General features: G+C 31.2%; 1 protein-coding gene across 1 annotated transcript; it reads left to right on the top strand.

Moving 5' to 3' along the window:
* Positions 1 to 546: 546 nt before the first annotated feature.
* Positions 547 to 19,821, top strand: LOC121127613 (switch-associated protein 70). Its single transcript, XM_040723032.2, has 9 exons — positions 547 to 981; positions 13,234 to 13,353; positions 14,776 to 14,985; positions 16,436 to 16,675; positions 16,743 to 17,005; positions 17,071 to 17,263; positions 17,322 to 17,625; positions 17,689 to 17,813; positions 19,012 to 19,821. The coding sequence occupies exons 1-9, from the start codon at positions 865 to 867 to the stop codon at positions 19,351 to 19,353; spliced, it is 1,914 nt and encodes a 637-aa protein (XP_040578966.1). The 5' UTR covers positions 547 to 864; the 3' UTR covers positions 19,354 to 19,821.
* Positions 19,822 to 21,173: the final 1,352 nt, after the last annotated feature.

Genomic DNA, 21,173 nt, shown 5'->3' with positions numbered 1-21,173 from the left:
TTAATTTTTTTGTAAAAAATTTCAATATAAAATTTTTTGGAAAAAAATTTCAAAAATGTACAGCTATTCACAGAAAATAATTTTTTTTTGAAAAAATGAAATTCCAAACTAGATAGTTATTCTGAAAAAATTTTCAATTTTTGGAAAAAATTTTAATATTAATTATTTTTGCAATGCAAAAATCAAAAATTCAATTTCAAATATTAAATTTTTTGAAAAAAAATTAGTTTTTTTTTTTAAAAATTCAATTATTAAAAAAATTAAATTTAAAATATTTAGTATTCTAGTAATTTGCACAAATTTCCTTTTTTTTGGAGGGGGTGGGTGGCGCTACTGCCCATTCAGTCCATCCCCTGCAGACGCCCCTAGATCCTATTATATTTAGATTAATTAGAAGGCACCCTAATGACTAATTTTGTACATCAAACAGTCCCTATTGAATATGGTTTAATTACTAATGAAACTGTCAAATATTATCTTCCCATGACGTATATCTTGTTTTCCTTGGTACTATTATTATTCTTCAAATTCTTATATATTTTGAACGTATTTAGTCGTAGATCATACATAATATGAGCAAAATAAGATGATAATGTGTACATGAAAGAGGCCGAGTAAAATCCTATTCCCACTCGTACAACTTCTACGTACTTGTGCCACGCACGCGAGCGACATGAAATCCTTTTCCTTCTTCTTGAAGAACGATTTAACAACATTAGAAGCAGCTTCCATCACTTCTTTTAACAACCAGTTATGTCTTGGATTTGTGTGTGATGATAGTTGTTGATTCTGTTGCGTAGTCTATTCCTTAAGTTTCTCGGAGAATTGAAGCCCCCCCCAACCCAAAAAAGTAATCCAATAAACATGAGTGATAAAATGTCAGAAAATCAATTATTAGACTCCGTGGAAAACTCTATTTGGCATGCCTTTGACTTCCTCTCCCTTGAAGGCGATGGAACAGCACCTAAATCCAAACTCAAGGTAGGAAAAACAACCAAACATTCATTATAACGTCCCACTTTTCTAGACTCATTAGTCAGTGCCCATTATTATGTATGTTTGTATGAGAGAGAGAGAACAAAATGAGGAAGGCATGAAATTTGATGAGCATCACTTGTCTTTTATTCTTCTCCTAAATAAAAGTAGTATTGTGTAATTTAAGAAGAATTAGTCTTGAAAAGAAGAAAAACTATACGAAAGGATTATTGGGCCTATCTTTTTCCTTTTCTCTACTTCCCAAAGTCAAATCCTTTTGTTTTTTTTCCCCTTCTCGTAAATTAAAGGAAGAATATTTAACAAATTTTACTTTAATTTCATTCAAACTTTCACTCGACATATTATTCCAATTGTTGATAAATTAACGGTACAAATAGCTCAATTCACAAAATGATAATTATTCCCTCAGGTGTACAATGTATGTATGTACCTTTGAACCAAACCAAGAAGAATCAACATAATTTCCTTTGATTCATTTTTTTTTTTTTTTTTTCAAGGAGAGAGGTTGGGATAATTTACGTATATACTTATATAAGGAAGACTCATGAAGGATCTAACCTTGCTTAAAAAAGATTCATAAAGACAAGGAAGTTATATACTACAACCCGTTCGAAAAGAATAAAAAAAAATAATAACAAGAATACAAAAATAGGCAGCAAAAAGTGAATATTGAGGAAAGAGGGTATTTCATTATTTTTGGGTGGTTGATGGTGCTTGAGTAATCCCTACCTTCTGCTATGCCTAGTCTACCTACTATGGACTTTAAATAGATGTACTTTCATTCTTGACAAGGTTGAGAGGAATATCTGTAAAAGGATATCACACAAGCACATACATAAGCAAAGTTGCAACTTGTATAAGCAGATTGTGCAAGTTACAACTTCTGCATCTCATTATGCTTTATTACATTACTCATCGTAGTATCCTTCGTTTGAATGATGACCAATAGTGATGTGTAACCTTATGTGATCCTTATTTGTTAGGTCCAGTCCAGTCCTGGGACTGCAGTCTTCAGTCCTAAATACGGATGGACACAAAACTAATTACCAACTATTACATTTACATTGATGTATAAATAGCATAATGTGCCGCAGATTACTAACAGTGTATTAGTCATCATTATTACACTATTACCATTGTCTCAATTACTTTAACGTCATTAAATTAAGGACATTAGGTAAAGATTTCGTAACACATCTCTAGAAGTAACGCAACAGCAGTGTGGGCCCCCAGTCCATACAGCAAATGACGTACAAGAATAGTGTAAAGGCAATTTTGAGGACTTTTGGACTCCCTCTTTACTAATTATAACTTTCTTGACTTTGCAATGAGGATGTCAATGCAGTTTTTATACTCAGCAAGGACTCCTTGATGGTAGCTGCAAAGCCGTGTCGGCGAAATATCTGTTATACTTTTTGCGTACTAGCTGCAAGTCTGTGATTATGCGTCTCTCACAAGTTGTTTACATATAGTATGATTATGTCAGTCCTTATGTAGGAGTGAAAACTACAGTTCCGTCCAGTACAGTCTTTTTTTTGCTCGAGTTCAGAACTAAAACTGATCAAGTTAAGTCATTGATGACGTCACTCAACTTTATTTATACTTTTTAGATGGGTTCTAGTACGGACAGTCCTCCCAATTAGCCATAAGAGTGTACTGGACGAATAAATAAGGACTGATACAATATTAGTTTAGAACAAGAACATTGAATGATATATTCGTCAATCGTTGGACCTTATTAAACCAGCTGTTAAAAGTTTTAATACATATGTTTCCAATATCTGTGAGCAATTTTTTTTTTTTTTTTTTTTTTTTTTTTTTTTTTGATAGGACAATAATTCTGAATCACACTGTGCCATATAAACGATCCATTTTTGCATTATCCTTACACTGAGTATACTCTAAATGTTTCATTTAAAATTATACTTCTCAATAGTGTTCCTTATTTAGGACTGAGTACTACAGTCCTGTCCGGTTCAGTCCTGAATATCAGTCTTAAAAACTTATAAAGTTGGGTCCTTGATGACATCAGTCAAGTTTATTTGTTCTTTGTTTAATTAGTTCTAGTAATAACAGTCCGAAGTAAAGGACTCTAGACAAAGAGTGGATACTCAAGGCAAGGAAGGTAGGATCTAGTAGTTCTCAATTCGGATTGGCTAAAAATTAGAAGCTGCTACATGTTCCTACAGACATGTAGCCAGTTTGAACAGGTCGTCTCCCCCCTAGTGAAAAGAGAAGAATAGGGGCGACTACGTCACAACAATAGCACAATATTATAGGTTTGGCACATAGTCTTCCTTGTCTTTTGATTGAATCGTTTATTTTTCCCTTAACCTCTCTTTCCCTAAAGCCCTTTAGTCCGAAGGACTGACAGTCTTAAGGACCTGTCCTAAAACTAAAACACTACTTCTCACTTGGTCTTCTTTTTTTTAGCTCCAGCTTGTACAATTTGATCATACAAGTTAAAACTTATACATAACACCTGCGTTATTTCACATACATATATTTAATTAGTATACAAAGAAAAGTGCAAAAAAACAAAATTACACATAAATAAACTATGAACTCTTTTTGCAACATGGCAAATCCTTTGATTTGCTCCTCAATTAATGTAAAGAGATTCTGCTTTGCAATCTAAAGGAAAAAGATATGGATTTGACCTTCAAACATATCCTACCTATATGCAAGGTTAAATCAAATGTCAACAATGAAAAGTGTATTTAAATATAGGGTTTAATTAATTTATATGCCGTTAGAGGGAGATGACATTGTGTGTGGTTGGTTAATTGTTACTGATGTACTCTCGCTACAATATATATTATGTGGTTAATAATATTATTAGTGATTTGGGAGGGTGCTTATATATACATACTTGTATGTAAGGATCAAACGCAAACCCTTTTTGAGCAGGGAAGAATCACGGAAGATATTATGAGTAGATATAACCCGTTTAAGGATTGGCAGGCTGAAAGAATGTGTTCAAGGACACAAAGAGAAGTAAATATGGGTTTCCTTCATATTTCTTGGGGGGGGGGGATTATCTCTTTTTTTTTTCTGAAGCAAGGGATCTCTTTTCAAAATGTTTTTGAAAAAAAATCAAAACTTAGAATTTTTCAAAAATAATTTGAAAAGTTAAAATTTTTGAAAATTCTTTTAAAATATTAAATTTATTGGAGAAAAATTTCAAAAACAGTTATTTACAAAAAAAATATTTTTTTTTTTTAATTTGAAAAGTTAAATAAAATATCAAATGTTAAATTTTTTGTAAAAAAAAATATTCCAGTTATTAGCCAAAAATTTTAATTTGGGGGGTTACAGCCCTTCCTGCCAGCCCCTGTGGACGCCCCTGGTTCATATTATCTATTTATTAAGATACTAGTATTCATCACTTAATGTGAGAGTTCTTTCTAATATAATTATTATTTGGAAATGATTATTATATCAACAAGGGTGCGCATACATAGATATTATCTCACGAAAATATAATTAATAAATAGATATATATACTAGAATTGGAGGGGATTTGACTTTTTGATCCCAAAACCAAGGCGGAATAAACACATTCCAAGGAAGTAATTTGTATGTTTGATTATCTCGTATGTAGATCTTATAGAGGGATAAGTAAAATTGTAAATCTTAACCATTTTTTAGTCTTATAGTTTTTAAGTTGTAAGCAACTTGAAGAGTGACCAGTCTTTTTTTTATTTTGTACAGAAGTTATTTTTCTAATATAAAATGTGTGTGCCCTTTTATGACAGATAGTAACGATGAGGACTTTTGTTGGTGTTATATGATGTAAGTCATCTATATTTTTTAGCTGTGCCCTTATTTTTGGAATTAGTAGACTGAAGAATGAATTTTCTTTTCATAAATTGTGGTTATTATAACCTATAATTCCTGAGTGATGAACTTCCTTCCCTTTTACATTCAATTATATTCAAAACCTAATTGAACCTTCGTTAAAAAAAAAATTGAGCGTATCCCTGAAGATTTGGTGGAGAGTTTTAGTTGTAAGTCCTTGTAAGGCTCAGAGTAGAATTGGGGATCGACATCAGAGTAATTATAGCAAACGTCCATGTTTATTTCCTTTTCTCCTTCCTCTCTTGTCACAGCTGATTGTAGCTGATCTAATGAAACGTCCTGAGCAGTATTCTTTCTCTCCTCCTAGAGATTCTACAAATTGTCAATGTTGATTTTGAATTGTTTTTCTTTTAACATGCCCATTCTACACTCTACATAGAATTTTCATCGCAGTTTATAAAAGTAAGAAAACTGAGTGAGGTCATATGAATAGCGACATCTTTTAAAAAGTGATTAAAACGCTGCACCATTGCCACCTTTATTGTATCACACAGCCTTTCCTCCAAAGAGAAACAGAAAAAGTCCCAAAATCATTTGGTAGTTAGTCAAATAAGTCAATCATACCAACTGCTTTTAATTGTTTTATTACTTGTTGGATTTAGAGTAGAATCGAGGATCGGCATTGGATTAATTCCTGCCAATATCCTTCTATATTTCCTTATCTCTCTCTTCTCTTGTGACAGCTGATGTAATGAAAGGGCATTACAGCTAAGCTGCTCTCCTGCAAAACATTATTCAAATTATTAGGGTTACAATATTAATTTTCCGGTTTATTTATTTTTACCATCTCCAAAAACACACGATTTGCATCACTAATTATATGTGTAAGTCCCTGTTTGACTCTAAGTAGAATTGACAATGGACAATAGAGTAATTCCTGCTTATATCAATGCTAGATACGGAGTGGGGTTGGTGTTCATTTACTTCATTCTGGTATTTAATTTTAAAGAAACATCATTAATACCGAAGTGGATCACCTGAAATTATCAGGGGTAAATTTTAGTGTTTTATTTTTTTACAAAGTCGAAAATGCTTACAATATACAGCCTTAGCTATAGGACCTATTATTGGAGAACACTTTAATTTATATGTAGACAAGGGCATCCACAGGATTATATTTTGGAGTGTGCTTGGTTTTGGAATTTTTTTGAAAAATACATAGCTATTCATAAAAAATTTAATTTTTTTAGTAAAATAAATTTTTAATCAAACTTCAAATATGAAATTTTTTGGAAAAAAAATGCAAAATCTATAGCTTTTTACAGAAAATTAAATTTTTTGGAAAAATAATTTGAAAAATTTAATTTTTGAAATAAAATTTTTAAAATTAAACTTCAAATATAAAATTTTTTGGAAAAAAATTCAAACATTTATCTTCAAATATTAAATTTTTTTTGGAAAATTTCAAAATCTATACCTATTCACAGAAAATTAAATTTTTGGAAAAAATTTAAAATATTAAATTTCTTGGAAAAAATTTTAAAGTCTATAGCTATTCAAGGAAATTAAATTTTTTGAAAAACAAAAATAAAATAGCAAATTTTTAGCTCTGCTGAATGATTTGCCCGAAGGATGATGGGGGGGGGGCTACAACCGCTCCGGCCCACCCCTTTGAAGCCCCCTGATACACAAATGATACCAGAACGTCATCCTTTCAACCCCCATTATACATATGGATCTTAAAAGGGATGCATTTGGCACTCGGGACTATTGTTGCCATGTTCCCCACTCCAGATTTACTACGTCAATAAATGAAGCAAATCTGGTAATACAGTCCTCTCAGATCTCAACATTATACTTATCTTGTGCCTACTCTTCTTTTTAAAAGAAGCGCCTCCCATATAATTAAAAAGTGCCAATTACTAATTCATCATAACTTAATTATAAGATATTTGGCTAATAATAATTCACTTTAATTTGCGCCGTTTACAGAGGCTTAATTCATCGTACATTATTCTTTTATTTCCATCACACCTCCCTGAAACTCAATATGCGACCCATTAAGACATAAATAACCTATAATTCTTGTTGACAAAATTGAGTGTGGATTATATTTAACCATTTGATAGATTTTATTTGAAGGGACCATATTGGGGGAAATTCAAGTTTTTTAAATCAAATCAAGGCTTCAAACTCTACCAAAAAATTCTTGGGTATCTTAAATCGTCCCGTAACTTTGTATATTAATACTATAATTAACTCAAATATGTCTATGAAATATTGGACTGTATGACTCAATGAAATAATTAATTAAATTGGGATTTCAAACTTTTATTATTTTTGTCCTAGATTGTTTTTATGTTGCTGCAGGATATGTGTACCTAAATTTCAAGAATCTCCCCCCCCCCTTGAGTTAAATAGTCATATCTACATCACTGGAAAACAATGGGAGAGTAACTTTTAAGGCACAAGCCATTCCGCTATGATTATATGTTATACATTATTTTGAATACCTTGAAAAACTTGTCCTAACATCAAGTACAGTTTCCTAGAGTACCTTGCTACCACTAATTTTAAGATATATATCCTTTTGGCATGCACTTGTAAAACTTCTTTATTCATCTTGATGGTTTTAGAGTAATATATTATTATCAATGTATGCCGATATACATATATCCTAGACTCAATATGCAGTAGATCTTAATTGCATGTACATAGAATGTTCCTTTTTCATTATTGGATTTGATAAGTTATTTAATTGATTATTATTATTCAACTTTTGATATATTTATCCAAAATTTTGACTTATATAAACTGAAATATTATTTTCAACCAAACAGTGACCATTTTTTGTCCTAATTTATAGTAATACATACAGATACTAAAATCTCCTTCAATTACGGTTGTATTCGTCGTTATCCTTAATGTTTAGTGATAAACTGAGTCTGTATAACAGATAACAGAAGTTAATAATGAAACAAAAATGTGTTAAAAAGTACTTCAAATTGAATAATTAAAACTTAAACTATTACCGAGCAAAATTTTATTATTTACTCATCTTCTTTATGCAAATTTTGAGAGCTCAAGATTCTTTTTTTTACAATTTTCCTGTATTGTGTGTGTTCATGGTTGCGTCTAGGACAATGTTTTCTTAGCAATCGACAGTTCATTTTGTGTTCTACAATATTGCTTATAGGAAAATTGTACAGCAAAAAAGACTCTTAGCCTGTCAAAGTTTGAATAGTAGAGATGATTAAATAGTTATCCTGGTACAGCTGCTGTTTCTCACTTATGGGTGTGTCTTGTCTCCTTATATTATTTTGGCTCTGGCTACGAGACGATTTTTTCTCCATTCGTGGCGCTGAGTATGGCATGAATTACTCTACAAATGACTACACAGTAAGGTGGGTCGTACTTTTCATTTTTTCGAAAATCAAAAACCGGCAATGTTTTTTACTTTTTTTTTTTTTTTTTTATGTAGATTTCAAAAATGTAATTTATTAACAAAAATAGGATAACCCTGGGCTACAACAATTTCACTTTGAAAATTAAAGAAAATTCGTGTTTTTTTTTTGGTCTATATTTTCCAGTGCTGGCTTTTTAATATAATTTATAGATATTCATATATATTAAGGGAATGTATATGTACTGGCCTTGATAGGAAGAGTTCAAATATGAAGAAATTTGAATCATTAAATCATTCTAACCTAGTTATTTGTTCACTTTTAAATAGATAAATAAGCAGTAATTTCGATACTGTTTTATTTGGAGAATACTTAGAAACATATACTTTTATTTATTAACCTTAACCTGTATATCTGTTGATGCTGTATTTTATTATTTAATTTATTTTAATTCTAAATATATAATTAGTAGAGAAAATAAATCCAGTTCCAATCCAGAATAATTTTGTATACAAAAATTTTATTTAATTAAATGATGAAAATATTTAAATTACATTGAATCAATTAAAGAGTTTCAACTTTTTCTTTGAGTATATCTTCCTTATAATTTATTTAGTTCTAGAAGGTTATGGAGGTCTTGCAAGGAGTCATTCTTTGACATCTGTATCCTGCTGGCCTTTAATGTCCAAATTTCCCACTCTCTCTTTTTTTGTGAGAAATACTGTGAAGAAGGCCATTTTAAAACCCTCTCCCAACTTTGTGTATGGTATGGCCATTTCAACACTTTTTTGGTGTTTGGATAGAGTTCTTTAACTCGGAAGTTGTTAAGGAGCAGCTAAGAGGTGGCTCTGACACTCCTTATGACTAGTTGATTAGGTCAATTATCCTTGGAGGATTTGTTGAAGAGTTTTAAGTGTAGGTTTTTGTTGGATTATGTGAAGAATTAAGGATTGACATCAGGCTACAGAGTAATTAGATGTGTAAAGTTGTAATTGCGTTAATTTCCTAATGGGTGAGATTCTCCCATCCCAAACATTCTTCAAATTGTCAGGGTTAGTATCTCTATTTTTTGTTAATATACCTTTAATGCTTAGAATTTACAACTCTACACATCATTCAAACAGGTGCATGTTGTCACTTTGCTTAATAGTTTTGGATTAGCGTATGTACAAATGCATGAACTCATAATGAGTGTTTCTTTCTAATAGTTATTATTTAAATTCTTATTAATAATGTCCTTGAATCGTCCTTATCTACAAACATATGAAGAAATGCGTAGTACACAGAGAAAAGACTGAAAAGGGGTTTGCCTAGTGGGTTTTAAATACGCTATATGCACGTAGAAATGTCATATTATTACACCTCATTTATGTACATAGGAAGGAGGATTCTAATTTTTCTTTTTTAACACTTGAATACATTGAAATATCCTATATCTTCAAACAAATGAAACACTTTGTTGGATCTCTTAACCTTTCCTCTTTCAAAAAGAGAAGGGAAAAAGTCCTGAAATTCTATGCTCCCCAATTATGCCTTATATCTACTCTCCAACTGTTGGACGTTTTCTGATTTAATTTTAGGGATATTCAATTCACAACTAAAAAAGAGCTGAAGTCATCAACTTTTACAACACTAGAAAATACATACAAAGAGGTTGTTGATTATAGTTATAAGTTTCTATGGATTGACTCTCGTGTGAAATTTTTTGTATTTGACAATTGTGTTTTTTATTTTTTGTTCATTTTCCAAAGGTGTTTTTATTATTCTTAAATCTTGAAGATATACCGGATCTGACTTAGTATGAAGTAATTAAGTGTGAGTGTGCATATGAATAGTGATGGAAATTGAGTGAATTTTTTAGCACGCCCGTTCTTTTATCTTTTTTGGTTGGCATCCTGAAGAGTAAATTTTCTTTTCCTAAGCTGTAGTAATTATTATCTAATTTCTGAGGAGTGAGCATTCTTTTCTACTACATTCTATTATATTCAAAAAACATATTAATCATTTGTGTGTACTCATAAAGGACTGAGAGTAACCCTGATCCTTTTGTGCATGTTAAAAAAAATGAAAGCTTTAAATCAACATGGTAACTCTGACAATTTGAAGAATCTTTTAGAGGATAACAAATTAGCTATGACGATATTTCATTAGATAAGATACAAGCAGCTGTGACGAGAGGAAAAGGTCATATGCAACAATTACGCGGATGTCGATCCTCACTTCTACTTGAGTCTAACCGTGACTTACAATTATAACTCTGTAACAAATCATCCGAGTTACTTTCCGTCTTTTATGAGCACATGCAAATTTTCAATCTGGATTCTTACATATCAATCATATATTCACTCCTCATGAATTAAATCATCATGATAGCAGATTAGGAAAAGAAAATTAACATTTGAGGCTTCCAACTAAAAAAAAACAAAAAAAAAACGGGGGAACTAAAAAAATGCAACGGTTGAGCATCATGGGTTATAAGTATAAATCCTTGTTGAAATCAAAGTAGAATTAAGGGATTATTTCGGATTAATTCATGTCTATATGCAGAGTGGAATTTTTGAATATTTGCTTCCTATCATAACTGCTTTTAGTTAATCCAATAAAACGTTATGAGAACTAAGCTACTCTCCTTCTAAATATTCTTCAACTTGTCAGTGTTAACATGTCAACAAATATACAATTCTATTGATCAAACGTCCTCTTTTCTCCTAACATGCCCTCTTCAAATATACTGCCCGATAACCTTTATATATATATATATGAAATGTTTGGTTTTTTATGGGGGATAAATTGTTGAAAATAGACTGAATCTGCTACAAATTATATTTTCTTAAAAATAACCTAGAATCTGAGTTGATCAATATTTATTCTTATATTTATTAATTTCAAAATTTTACAAATACCTTTAAAACGGATATGGATTGAACAACTGTTCTTTATTTGGAAATCCAAATATAGACACTACGAGGTATTTTAGGTATTCAGTTATGTCTTGATGTTAATAAGAGTAGATACAGTAGCTTCCGTAGGCGGTTGGCTAAAGGGGCTGTAGCCCTTCCCTTCTCTCAATATTAAAGAATTTTTACTTTTTACTACAAAATTTAATTATAATTTTTCATATTTTTTCTCAGAAAAATGTCTTTTTTCAAATTTTTTACCAAAAAATTTATTTTTTGTGTATAACTAGGAATTTTTCCTCAAACAATTTAATATTTGAAAAATTTTTATCGAAAATTTTTATTTCTGTATTAATAATTTTTAAAATTAAAAAATTTGGATTTATTTGGATATGAATATTTGAAATTTCATTATTTATTTTTTTTTAAATAAATTTTATGTAAATAGATAATGGTTTTTGCCCATTTCAAAAAAAAATTGTTATAAAAAAAGTTGTAATTTACAAAATAAAAAAATATCTCATTCAAAACAAAGAATTTATCAACCTCAACCTATTTGTAGGTGAATAAAATATTGATTATTTTAATCAAATAAATATATTATTCGAGTAAATTTACCAGAAAGTTCATCAAATATGAAAACAATTAAGTGCATAGGAATATAATATATTAAATACATATATTTCATTAATTGGTTAATTTATAGTAAAAAAAAATGGTTATTCATATTGAAATATGAATGCAATTAATCTATTACTACAGCATACACATATAGAACTTTCATGTGACGTCAGCAATGTTGATGTCAGACATTTTGACTATGGTTAAACTAATAAGAACCCTAAGATTAAAAACCCCTACTTTTTATCAATAGTAAGGAAAATGGGGACCTATTGATTCTCAAAATGGGGACAATAAATAAATAAATTGACTTAAACATTAGTCTATCAAAATTGTATACCTTTAATGCACTCTAGTTTTATTATTTAGTGTAGTGTCGAACCTTATTTATTCGGTCTACTCCGCTCAAGTCTTAGGACCTCTCATGTCTGTTCTCTGGACCGGTCCTTAACTGTCGGATTTTTTCTTAAAAAATGTCTATAGTTTATTAAAGCAAATAAGATATGAAATATGTATGTAGATTATTGCACATATCTTGCAAAAAAACATTATTTTTCTCATTATAATACGAACATATTATATAGTTAATTTGTTGTTTAATTTATTCTGTTAGAACTGAACAATTAAAATAAGGAATAACTCATTCAACGACGGAACGAAGGATAGGGTTTATGTTCTTTAAAGGTAAACCGGGACAGGGACCGGACTAGACTGAGACTCTGTCCTAAATAAGGGCAGACAATGCAATAATACTGTTACATCGTTATTATTGTTGAACCGGTTTAAAAAAACTATAAAGACTTCCTTCTGAACAGTCCTAGGGCATGACCTTATCGGTCTTTTATGTTAACAACAATTGCAGAAATGACGCATTTACTGACTACGGTCTCTCAGCTCTTCAAAATAACCTCTTTCAAAGAGGGAAGATACCTGAAGCTTTCTTTCATCATTTTCTTTATGTTTATACTCTTCCAGCCTAGCCAGGAGTGAAGAAAACAAAAAGATAGCTAGGAATGTTTTATGATAAAAAAGATCGTACCGAGACCAAAAATACTCAAATGAGAATCAGTCCTTGGACGGATCCAATACTAGTCGTTATACAATCTTATTTCTTTATTGTAAAAAATATATTAAGTATTAAAATTATACAGATCTAGCCATTTTATAGAGATTTTTAATACCTATTACTTTGTGTTTTTCGTTGGGATCAAGGAGTATTCAATGGAGATGTTAATTCTGTTGTTTTTATTCTTAAAGCCTTTTGAGGAAGCTTCCTGAAGGGTTATTGGAAGTTTGTTCATTTTATGTAGTAAAAATATAAACTATGACACTCTAAGATGACGTCATCATCAATTATGATGCATTTTAGGACGCTCTATCTGTTTTGTTCCGAACTTTGAGTATAATTATTGTAAAGGATCAACTAAACTTCGCTTGTATCTGATATTTCATAATAATATGATAAAAATCTACACATAATTAATATAAATACTAATGAAATCTTTTTATTACAGACTTTAACGTCTCAAATCGGTGATATATTGGATATCAACTCAGCAGACTTGGGTTTAGACGATTATCGAAGCACAGATGCCCTCAATTTTGAGCAGTATCGCTATTATCTTTGTAAAGAAGTGAGTATATATTATTTACCCAAATAAAAAACTGCGGAATTAGATATCCGTTGATATTTTACATTTAATTCATATTTACAAAAATCAACCATCAAATATATCCCGATCAAAATTGGTTCCTTCATCAACGCGTTTTGATTTGAAAATCTGTCATATCTAAAAGTTTTTTGTCAAATTTCTTGAAAGGAAAATGTTTTTTGTCACTTATTTTTTTATCACAATTTTGAAAGGAACAATTTTCTATTTTCATTTTTTTTTTTTTTTTTGTCAACTTGTTCAAATTTTCCCTATTACAACAAAATATTTAACCGTCAACTTTATAGAAACAAAAATTGTAGGAGTCACATTTTTCTTTCATCACTCTTCAAAAATTTTATTTGTCTAAATTGTACCTATTAAAAAACATTCTGTCTCAATAATTTATTCGTTTTGATTGATAAACGAAACTTGATAAGTTATAAATACATATGTATGTTTAGTTTCCAAAAGGACATAAATACAATTCCTTGTTGATCTCACGTCGTATATATATATATATTGGCCATCTCATTATTTCTATGATAAATTTTGCCTATGATATCTAAATACAATGTATTGTTATTTAAAAAAAAAAACAATATTATAATACAATACCGAATAAAATACTATAGGATTTGAATATTATGAAATATATATTTATTATGTCATTAATTTTTTAAAAATATGAAGAAATTAAATGACTATGATAGTCTGGGAGTACCTTAGAAATAAATAGCAGTTGGTGTGATTGATTTATTTGGCTAACTACCAAATGATTATGGGCCTTTTTTTGTTTCTTTTTGTATGAAAGGTTCTGTGACACAATAAAGCTATCGACGTAATTAGAGACCCTGAATCGAAATGATTGACTTACTTTAAAGAAGATACATTTTTATGACAATATCTTCTTTTTTTTTTTTTTCGTATATAGCAATTTCTTTATCTTCCCGGCCCTTTCAAGGCAATGCCAAATCCCACCTCTACTATGCACTACTGTCTTTGAGTCTTTTTAATTATACTTATTTTCATTTTGGACTATAAAACTGTATTTATGCATGCGTGTAGTCCTCATTCCTACATCCTTATGACTGAGTATTGACGAGATGATCAAATTTGATAGAAAGTGATTATTACTGTCACTAAGGTTCCTTCTCCTCCTACAAGTTTGATCCCCTATTCGATGACTAAAAAATATACCTATCTGACTCATTCATATTTATATGTATCTATGTATGAATAATTAAGCAACTCCTCTGCATAAAAAAAGAGGCCTTCTTCATACATATATAGACTTGAGCATTGCATGTAATACTGAGTATTAATTTTAATACCCACAATATAATGTATTGTAAAGTCCACACACATTCAGTCCTCATCCTTAATTGTACATACTTTTAACTATAGGTATTTTCCAATTTACCTGATGAAATCCCTGTGAATGAACAGCATTCCTATGAGTCCAAAACGGATAATGTCTGTTGGGAATGGTGTTCCCTTAACTTTATCAAGCGTGAGGGAGAATTCATCATCTTTCCAGATCATTGTGTATATCAGCTCTACAGAATTTTTTGTATGTTGGGCGAAATGGTGGAGAATGACAAGGGACATGTTGAGGTGAGGGGGTTTATATTCTAGAGGGTCGATTAGATAAGTTCAAAATATTTTGAACATGTATTTAAAACAACGTCTAAAGAAGGCATCTCTGCGGGAGAATTAAAGGCTTTCAATGTGACGCTCAGGGTCATAATGAAGACTGGAATCTATATTTCTATTATATTTATTTTTTTATTTTTTCCAATTTTTTCAAAAACATTTTAAAATTAAATGTTTTAGAAAAAAAAATCTACAGTTATTCACAAAAAATTAAATTTTTTGTAAAAAAAAATTTCAGAAATCTAAAGCTTTTCATAAAGAAATTTAAAATTAAGTTACAAATATTCAAGTTTTTTTTGTTTTGTTTTTTTTCAATTAAAAAAAATCTATAGCTCTTTTCCAAAAGTAAAAATTTCAAAAGTCCATAACTTTTAACAAAAAATTTTATTTCTTGGAAAAAAATTTCAAAAGTTAAATTTTAATTGCTTAATTTTTTCAAAAAATCATAGCTATTCTCAGAAAATTAAATTTCAAAAAATTGCATTTTTGCAAAAAAATTCAAATATTAAATTTTTTGGAGAAAAATTTCAAAAACCCATAGCTTTTCACAGAAAATTAATTTTTTTGGAAAAAATATTTGTAGGATTATTTTTTTTGGAAAAAAAAGCATGAAAAATGAAATAAATGTTTTGAAAAACATGTTTTCTTGTAAAAAGCAAAAATTCCTTAGTTTTGGGGGGCTCGGGCCTTCCATCCCATCCCCTGCGGAATCCCCTAGTATGCTGTTCTTGGGGAACTTGGACTAGATTTGAGGATCGACATGGGTACATTTCTCATGGAAATGGGATTTGTGTGCATTCCGTTCCTCTAATAGCGACTCGCAGCTGTTCTAATACAACGTCATGACAGCTAAGCTGTTCTTCACCCAAACATTCTTCAAATTGTTGGGGTTACTAATTCATTTTATGGTTTAGTTATTACCATATAGACAGTTTGTATTTTCAACTTTAAATACGATTTGTCGAACAATTTTTAACTATTTATGACTCTGGGTGACTAAGATATTTTAGGTAAGGATGTGGCGTTTGTAAGACTTCATCTTTAAATCCAAATTGATGGTTTTGGAGAAGAAGTTGTCCAATTATAGGTGGTTTGTTTAGCCAGGGTACTGATAGGATTCCAGGAACTGATATGATGGACTATTTTAGGTCAGTAACAAAGATAAAGTGTCCTTTTGTTTTCACATCTTAGCTTCTGAGACTTCCTAGTGTTATTTTCATCCTTTTACATATTGTTTATTTGATATGGGATCCTTTCAAACACCTAATCTCATCCTTCCAAGAAAATAAATTTTTCTACTTCCTCTAAATTATAGTTTAATTAGGTTTAAAATAAGTCACTATTTATCTAATCGACCCTACACATACAAATATATTGTCCATTGCCTTTATTCTTCTTTTTGACATGGCAGGTTATAATGGCTGCTGAAGAAGTTGAGAATGTAGTTTTTCAATTTATGAATACTCTTGGAAGAGGTCAAGACTGGAATGCAGAGGAATTTGACTCCATTGCATCTGTCATACCAGCTTTCAAATTTGGAATTTTCCTTACTGTTCTTGAGAGTAAATATACCAAGGACACAGATAAAGGAGGTCTAATTGAAGCTGTCCGGGACATCCATGATTTTTTTGTTCTTGATGTCGTAAAAAAGGTGTTTTGTAAAGAAAAATTTGATGGGAAGATTAATTAACTTACATAAATAATTAACTATTTGTTAGGGACATTTGGGTAAGAAAATGGATTTCCTTCCAGCATATCGAGAACACTTTTTTGTTCTTCAACCGAATCTGCTTTCGTTTTATAATGGAACTTCACAAAGAGAGAAACGTGGTGATATAGTCGTTGATGGACAGTGCAGGGTGGAAGTTCTTGAGGATGTATCTAATCGTATACCAATCAAGTCTCCCGGCTCCAAAAGTCATAGTAAATTTCAGCTTTTTGCTCAAGAAAAAAACTACATTTTTCAAGCTCCGGATCATAGGTAGATATTTATCCATTTGATGAGGTCATCTAGAAAATTATGGTTGTCATTAATACTTTCAACAGAACTCGATTACAATGGGTAAGCTCACTTAAGACTTCAATCAATCAATCTGGTCATCCCATTCGCTACCAGAGACGACTGGCTGAGACCAGACGTCTGATGCGTCAGGAAGAAAAGGAAAAGTTGGATGTAGAATTGCTCAAACAGACTGATACAATGGAAGAAACCAGAGCTCAACTAGAACTCGAAAAACAGGTTCGATTCATTTTCAACTTTTTCATTACGTACTTGAGAGGTTGTTTTGATTTAACAGGCCCGAATCAATGCTGAGGTTCAAGCAGAGACTTTAATGGAGCAATGTGCTCTTGAAAGTGAAAAAACAGCAGAGTTAGAAAAGATTAGAACACAGCTTGAGTCTCTCCTGGATGAAGAACGCCAAGCCAAGAAGGACGAGGAAACTGTCAGAAGACTTCAAGCTCGGATTCTCAACGAGGAGTGGGAAAGAAGGGATTTCTTGGAGAAGTTGCAGGAAGAACAAAAAAATATGTTGGAAGAAGAGCGTAAGAAGAGATCAGAGTTTGAGAAAATGCAACAAGACAAGGAAAATCAACTAAATGGTATAGTGTTGCATAATTTATTTATTTTTAAATGACTGATATTTTTATCCTATGATTATATAGAGGCTCAAAAGCGAGTAGAAGAAATGGAAAGAGAGAGGAAACGATTAGACAATCAACTTAGAGTTGTTCAAGAAAAAACCAAACGAGCAAACATTGGACAAGAGGTCTTGGAAGCTCAAATCAAGGTAGGTCTGAATCAAAGCTATATAACAAAGTGAGGAAACGCGCTTTGATGAAATTTCCTTGACGACGATAAAACTTTTTCCCACGCAAAATGTCGCTGTATCAATTTCCCTCGTAATATATGCAATTTATTCTTCACTTTGCAGAATGAAATTTGTTCATTGAATAGGGGCATGAGTAAACTAAAAACCATCCGTAAGGTGATGTGGCAGTCTGTAGGTTGTAAACTAATTGTTTAAAAAAAGTGATGCATCCTGATAATAATTTTCACAGCACCCCATGTATGTGAGTTACATACACATATAATCTTTATTAAATAATACTATCATTCTTGCCGTGCACGGAAAACTGCCCTGGAATAAATTCTCAGTTAGGAAAATTGCCCGTATTTTGTTCCAACTTCATAATGAATAATAACAACTTATAAATTCGCTGAATAATATTTATGTCAAATGTCTAATCATATTTGTTTGTTCCATTCCTCAAACGAGTACCTTCAAGTGTGAGTAATATTATTGCAATATACGGGGAGGAGGGGGAATAAATAGCTTAGGGCCTCTTAAAATATGGTTGAATACTCTCCGCCCTCGGATTGGCCAGTTTCCCGGGGGTAGTGTCCAATACATTCAAGGAACCCCTCTAACTATCCCCGGGCCAATCCGAGGACTGACGGTATTCAACCATATATTAAGAGACCCTAAGCTATTGATTCCCCTCTCCTAAACAATCCTCTAGATCCATTTCTTAGAAAATTGGATTAAATTTTAAAAAATGCAAAGAAATTGTATTGCAATAATAATCCTCACACTTGAAGGTACTCCATTGTGGTATGGAACAAACAAATATCTTTAGATATTTGTCATAAATAATATTTCACTCGTAGTTATCCCCAGGGCAGTTTTCCTTGTACCCATTTTGGCAGTTGTACTATTTTACCGTAAGACGGTGCAACTCTCTGTTGCTTTTGTTTACAAACTAATATAAGTATACAAGGCTCATACACCATTAAAACGGTGTATTCATGGACGTAGTTTTAGAGTAACTCATGCCATCTACCGGACACAAAAGTATTATTGTAGCCAATTGAATTTGAATAATAATTGATCACGTTGGTCATCGTTTCGTCATTAGGTTTGATTTGATTAACTCTAAGAACTTTATTAATTTCGATTTATCATTGACTTTTTTATTTTCATACAGGTCAAGGAACAGGAAAGAGAAAAGGATTTGGAGAAAGAGGCCTCCTCCCGTCTCACAACTCTTAATCCATCCGCTTCATTCTATGTAAGAAATAGGGGGGAGAGATCAGCTTACACTCCAATGCGTTCGGCATCAATGAGGGAAACGAGTTATTCCCGTAGTATAAGACGTCGTAATAGAAATAATGACTCCGTTAGTATCACCATCTCTCAAGCTCCAAGCACGTCCAATATTCAAGAAGCCATAATATCCGAGTCCATTACTAAAATCCCTCAAGAGGCAGTTACTGAAGAAATTGCTACGTTAAATGAAAGTAGAAAGAGACCCCTCTCTGTTTTATAAATATCTCACTCTCAAATTTGTTAACTAACTAATGATGTGACTTTTCGTTCGACTGTCTATGATATACCTACTCGTGCAAAGTGAACTACGTGAATGAATCTTTGGAAAGATGTATCATCTTCAAGGACTATTCAGTTGAAGGGCTTATTTGACCGTGAATAAAAGTGTGTATTTGTTTCAATCAATACTCTGTGTATAGTCCGCTATTTACATTCTACTATAATTGTGTTTGTTTGTTTTTGTTAATTTTCGTTGCAAGCCGGTACTTTACAGCTGTACTCTCTTTTACAACTCTACAACATGAGTGATTTTGTCGTTTTTATGTCTTCCTTTGTATAATATTTGTAAACCTGCACAACTACTATTTAAGTACTAAATTATATGATTATTTTATGAAAAGATCGATTGAAATTCACATCTATTTTATTATAGTATATCCTTATCAATAAATTATGGTAGTCGTCAAAATATATTTTGATTTAATATGTAAAGCCATCAATTGGTGTAGGAGTCCTTTTTTATTATTAATTCAATTAGAGTCGCAACTCTGTTCCCTTCGAGCCCAAGTCGAGTCGGAACTCGCAGTTTGATAAGTTGACTTAAGTGCAAATCGAGTCCAACTATTGAGTAAGAGTTTCCATCTCTGAATATATCACAAAGCAAGGAGTTTTTTCAAAAGGAAAAGGGAAAATTGTAAAAACTTATGTTAAAAGTTATAGAAAAGCTCAAAATCCTGGCAATTGTAAATTTTAATAAATTTATTTAGTATCCACCTCCTCAGAGTCTTATTAATTTTTATTCCCTATTTTGAAAAGTAAAACGTATTAGTACGGAAGGACCACTGTAGACTATAAAGAGATCAGTAGAGTTTTAAAAAATATGACTAAGCTTTTTTATAGTTGTAATTTGAACAGTGTTTTTTTTTTTTTTAATTTCCAATGCTGTTTTCATTATTATTTAATTAATTATTCAGTAGAGAACATCCTAATATAAAGTAATCATGAGTGAGTGCGCTCGTGAACGACGAAGAGTAACACTTAGGGTTTTTAGGGAACTTCAAGTGTAAGCCCTCGTTGGACACGGATTTGATATGATCTTCCTATATACGAAGTGGGATTTGTGTCTACCTCCTTTCCAACCCTCTCAGGGCTGCTCACAGCTAAAAAGTACACCGGATTTTTATCACTAATCATAAGTATATGTCCGTGTAGGGCTTTGATTAGAATTGAGGATTGACAAAAGAGTAATTCCTGCTTATATCATTGCTGGATACGGTGTAGGACTTTTTGTTTATATCCTCTATCTCATAAGTTATCCCAGCAAAAATAATAAAACGTCCATGCAACCAGGGCTTCGCAGTCGTGGAGTTGGTGCCATTTTCGGTGGAGTCAGAGTCAATACTCTGAAAATTTGTACCGACTCCGGCTACAAAAGTTATTATAATTTATGTAAACGAAACTTATTTATAATGCAAGGCTTATATTGAGTATTCGTATTTTTATTTTCTAAATTGTTAAAAATTAGAGGTATTAAGTACTATTAATTTATTAAACTTATTAAGTTAACTAATTTATAAATCTACTTCACAAATTTCAAAGTGCTCTATAGTCTATAAAATCACAAGTCCCAAACATATTTAATGTCTAAAAATTATTATATTGGGTAGAGCATAGCCACTGGTAATTGTAGTTCATTACTTAGTCCTGTGAATAGTCAATCTCATCAGAGTAAAGAGTAATATTGCAGTGAGATCTTGTGTGTATTGTGGTTCCTCGGTTACGAGTACATAAATTATTTTTCCGAAACTTATGAATGTATTA

Source organism: Lepeophtheirus salmonis, chromosome 13 (genome assembly GCF_016086655.4).
Source record: "Lepeophtheirus salmonis chromosome 13, UVic_Lsal_1.4, whole genome shotgun sequence".
Taxonomy (NCBI): Eukaryota; Metazoa; Arthropoda; class Copepoda; order Siphonostomatoida; family Caligidae; genus Lepeophtheirus; species Lepeophtheirus salmonis.
The sequence above is the reverse complement of the archived record's forward strand: the minus strand, read 5'-3'. Positions and strand labels throughout refer to the sequence as shown.

Bases quoted from the DNA above. Each gene is read 5' to 3' on its own strand.
- LOC121127613 (XM_040723032.2), top strand. From the start codon at position 865: ATGAGTGATAAAATGTCAGAAAATCAATTATTAGACTCCGTGGAAAAC. The intron at 14,986-16,435 runs GTGAGGGGGTTT...TTGACATGGCAG, and splicing joins ATGACAAGGGACATGTTGAG to GTTATAATGGCTGCTGAAGA. The intron at 17,264-17,321 runs GTTCGATTCATT...TTGATTTAACAG, and splicing joins AACTAGAACTCGAAAAACAG to GCCCGAATCAATGCTGAGGT.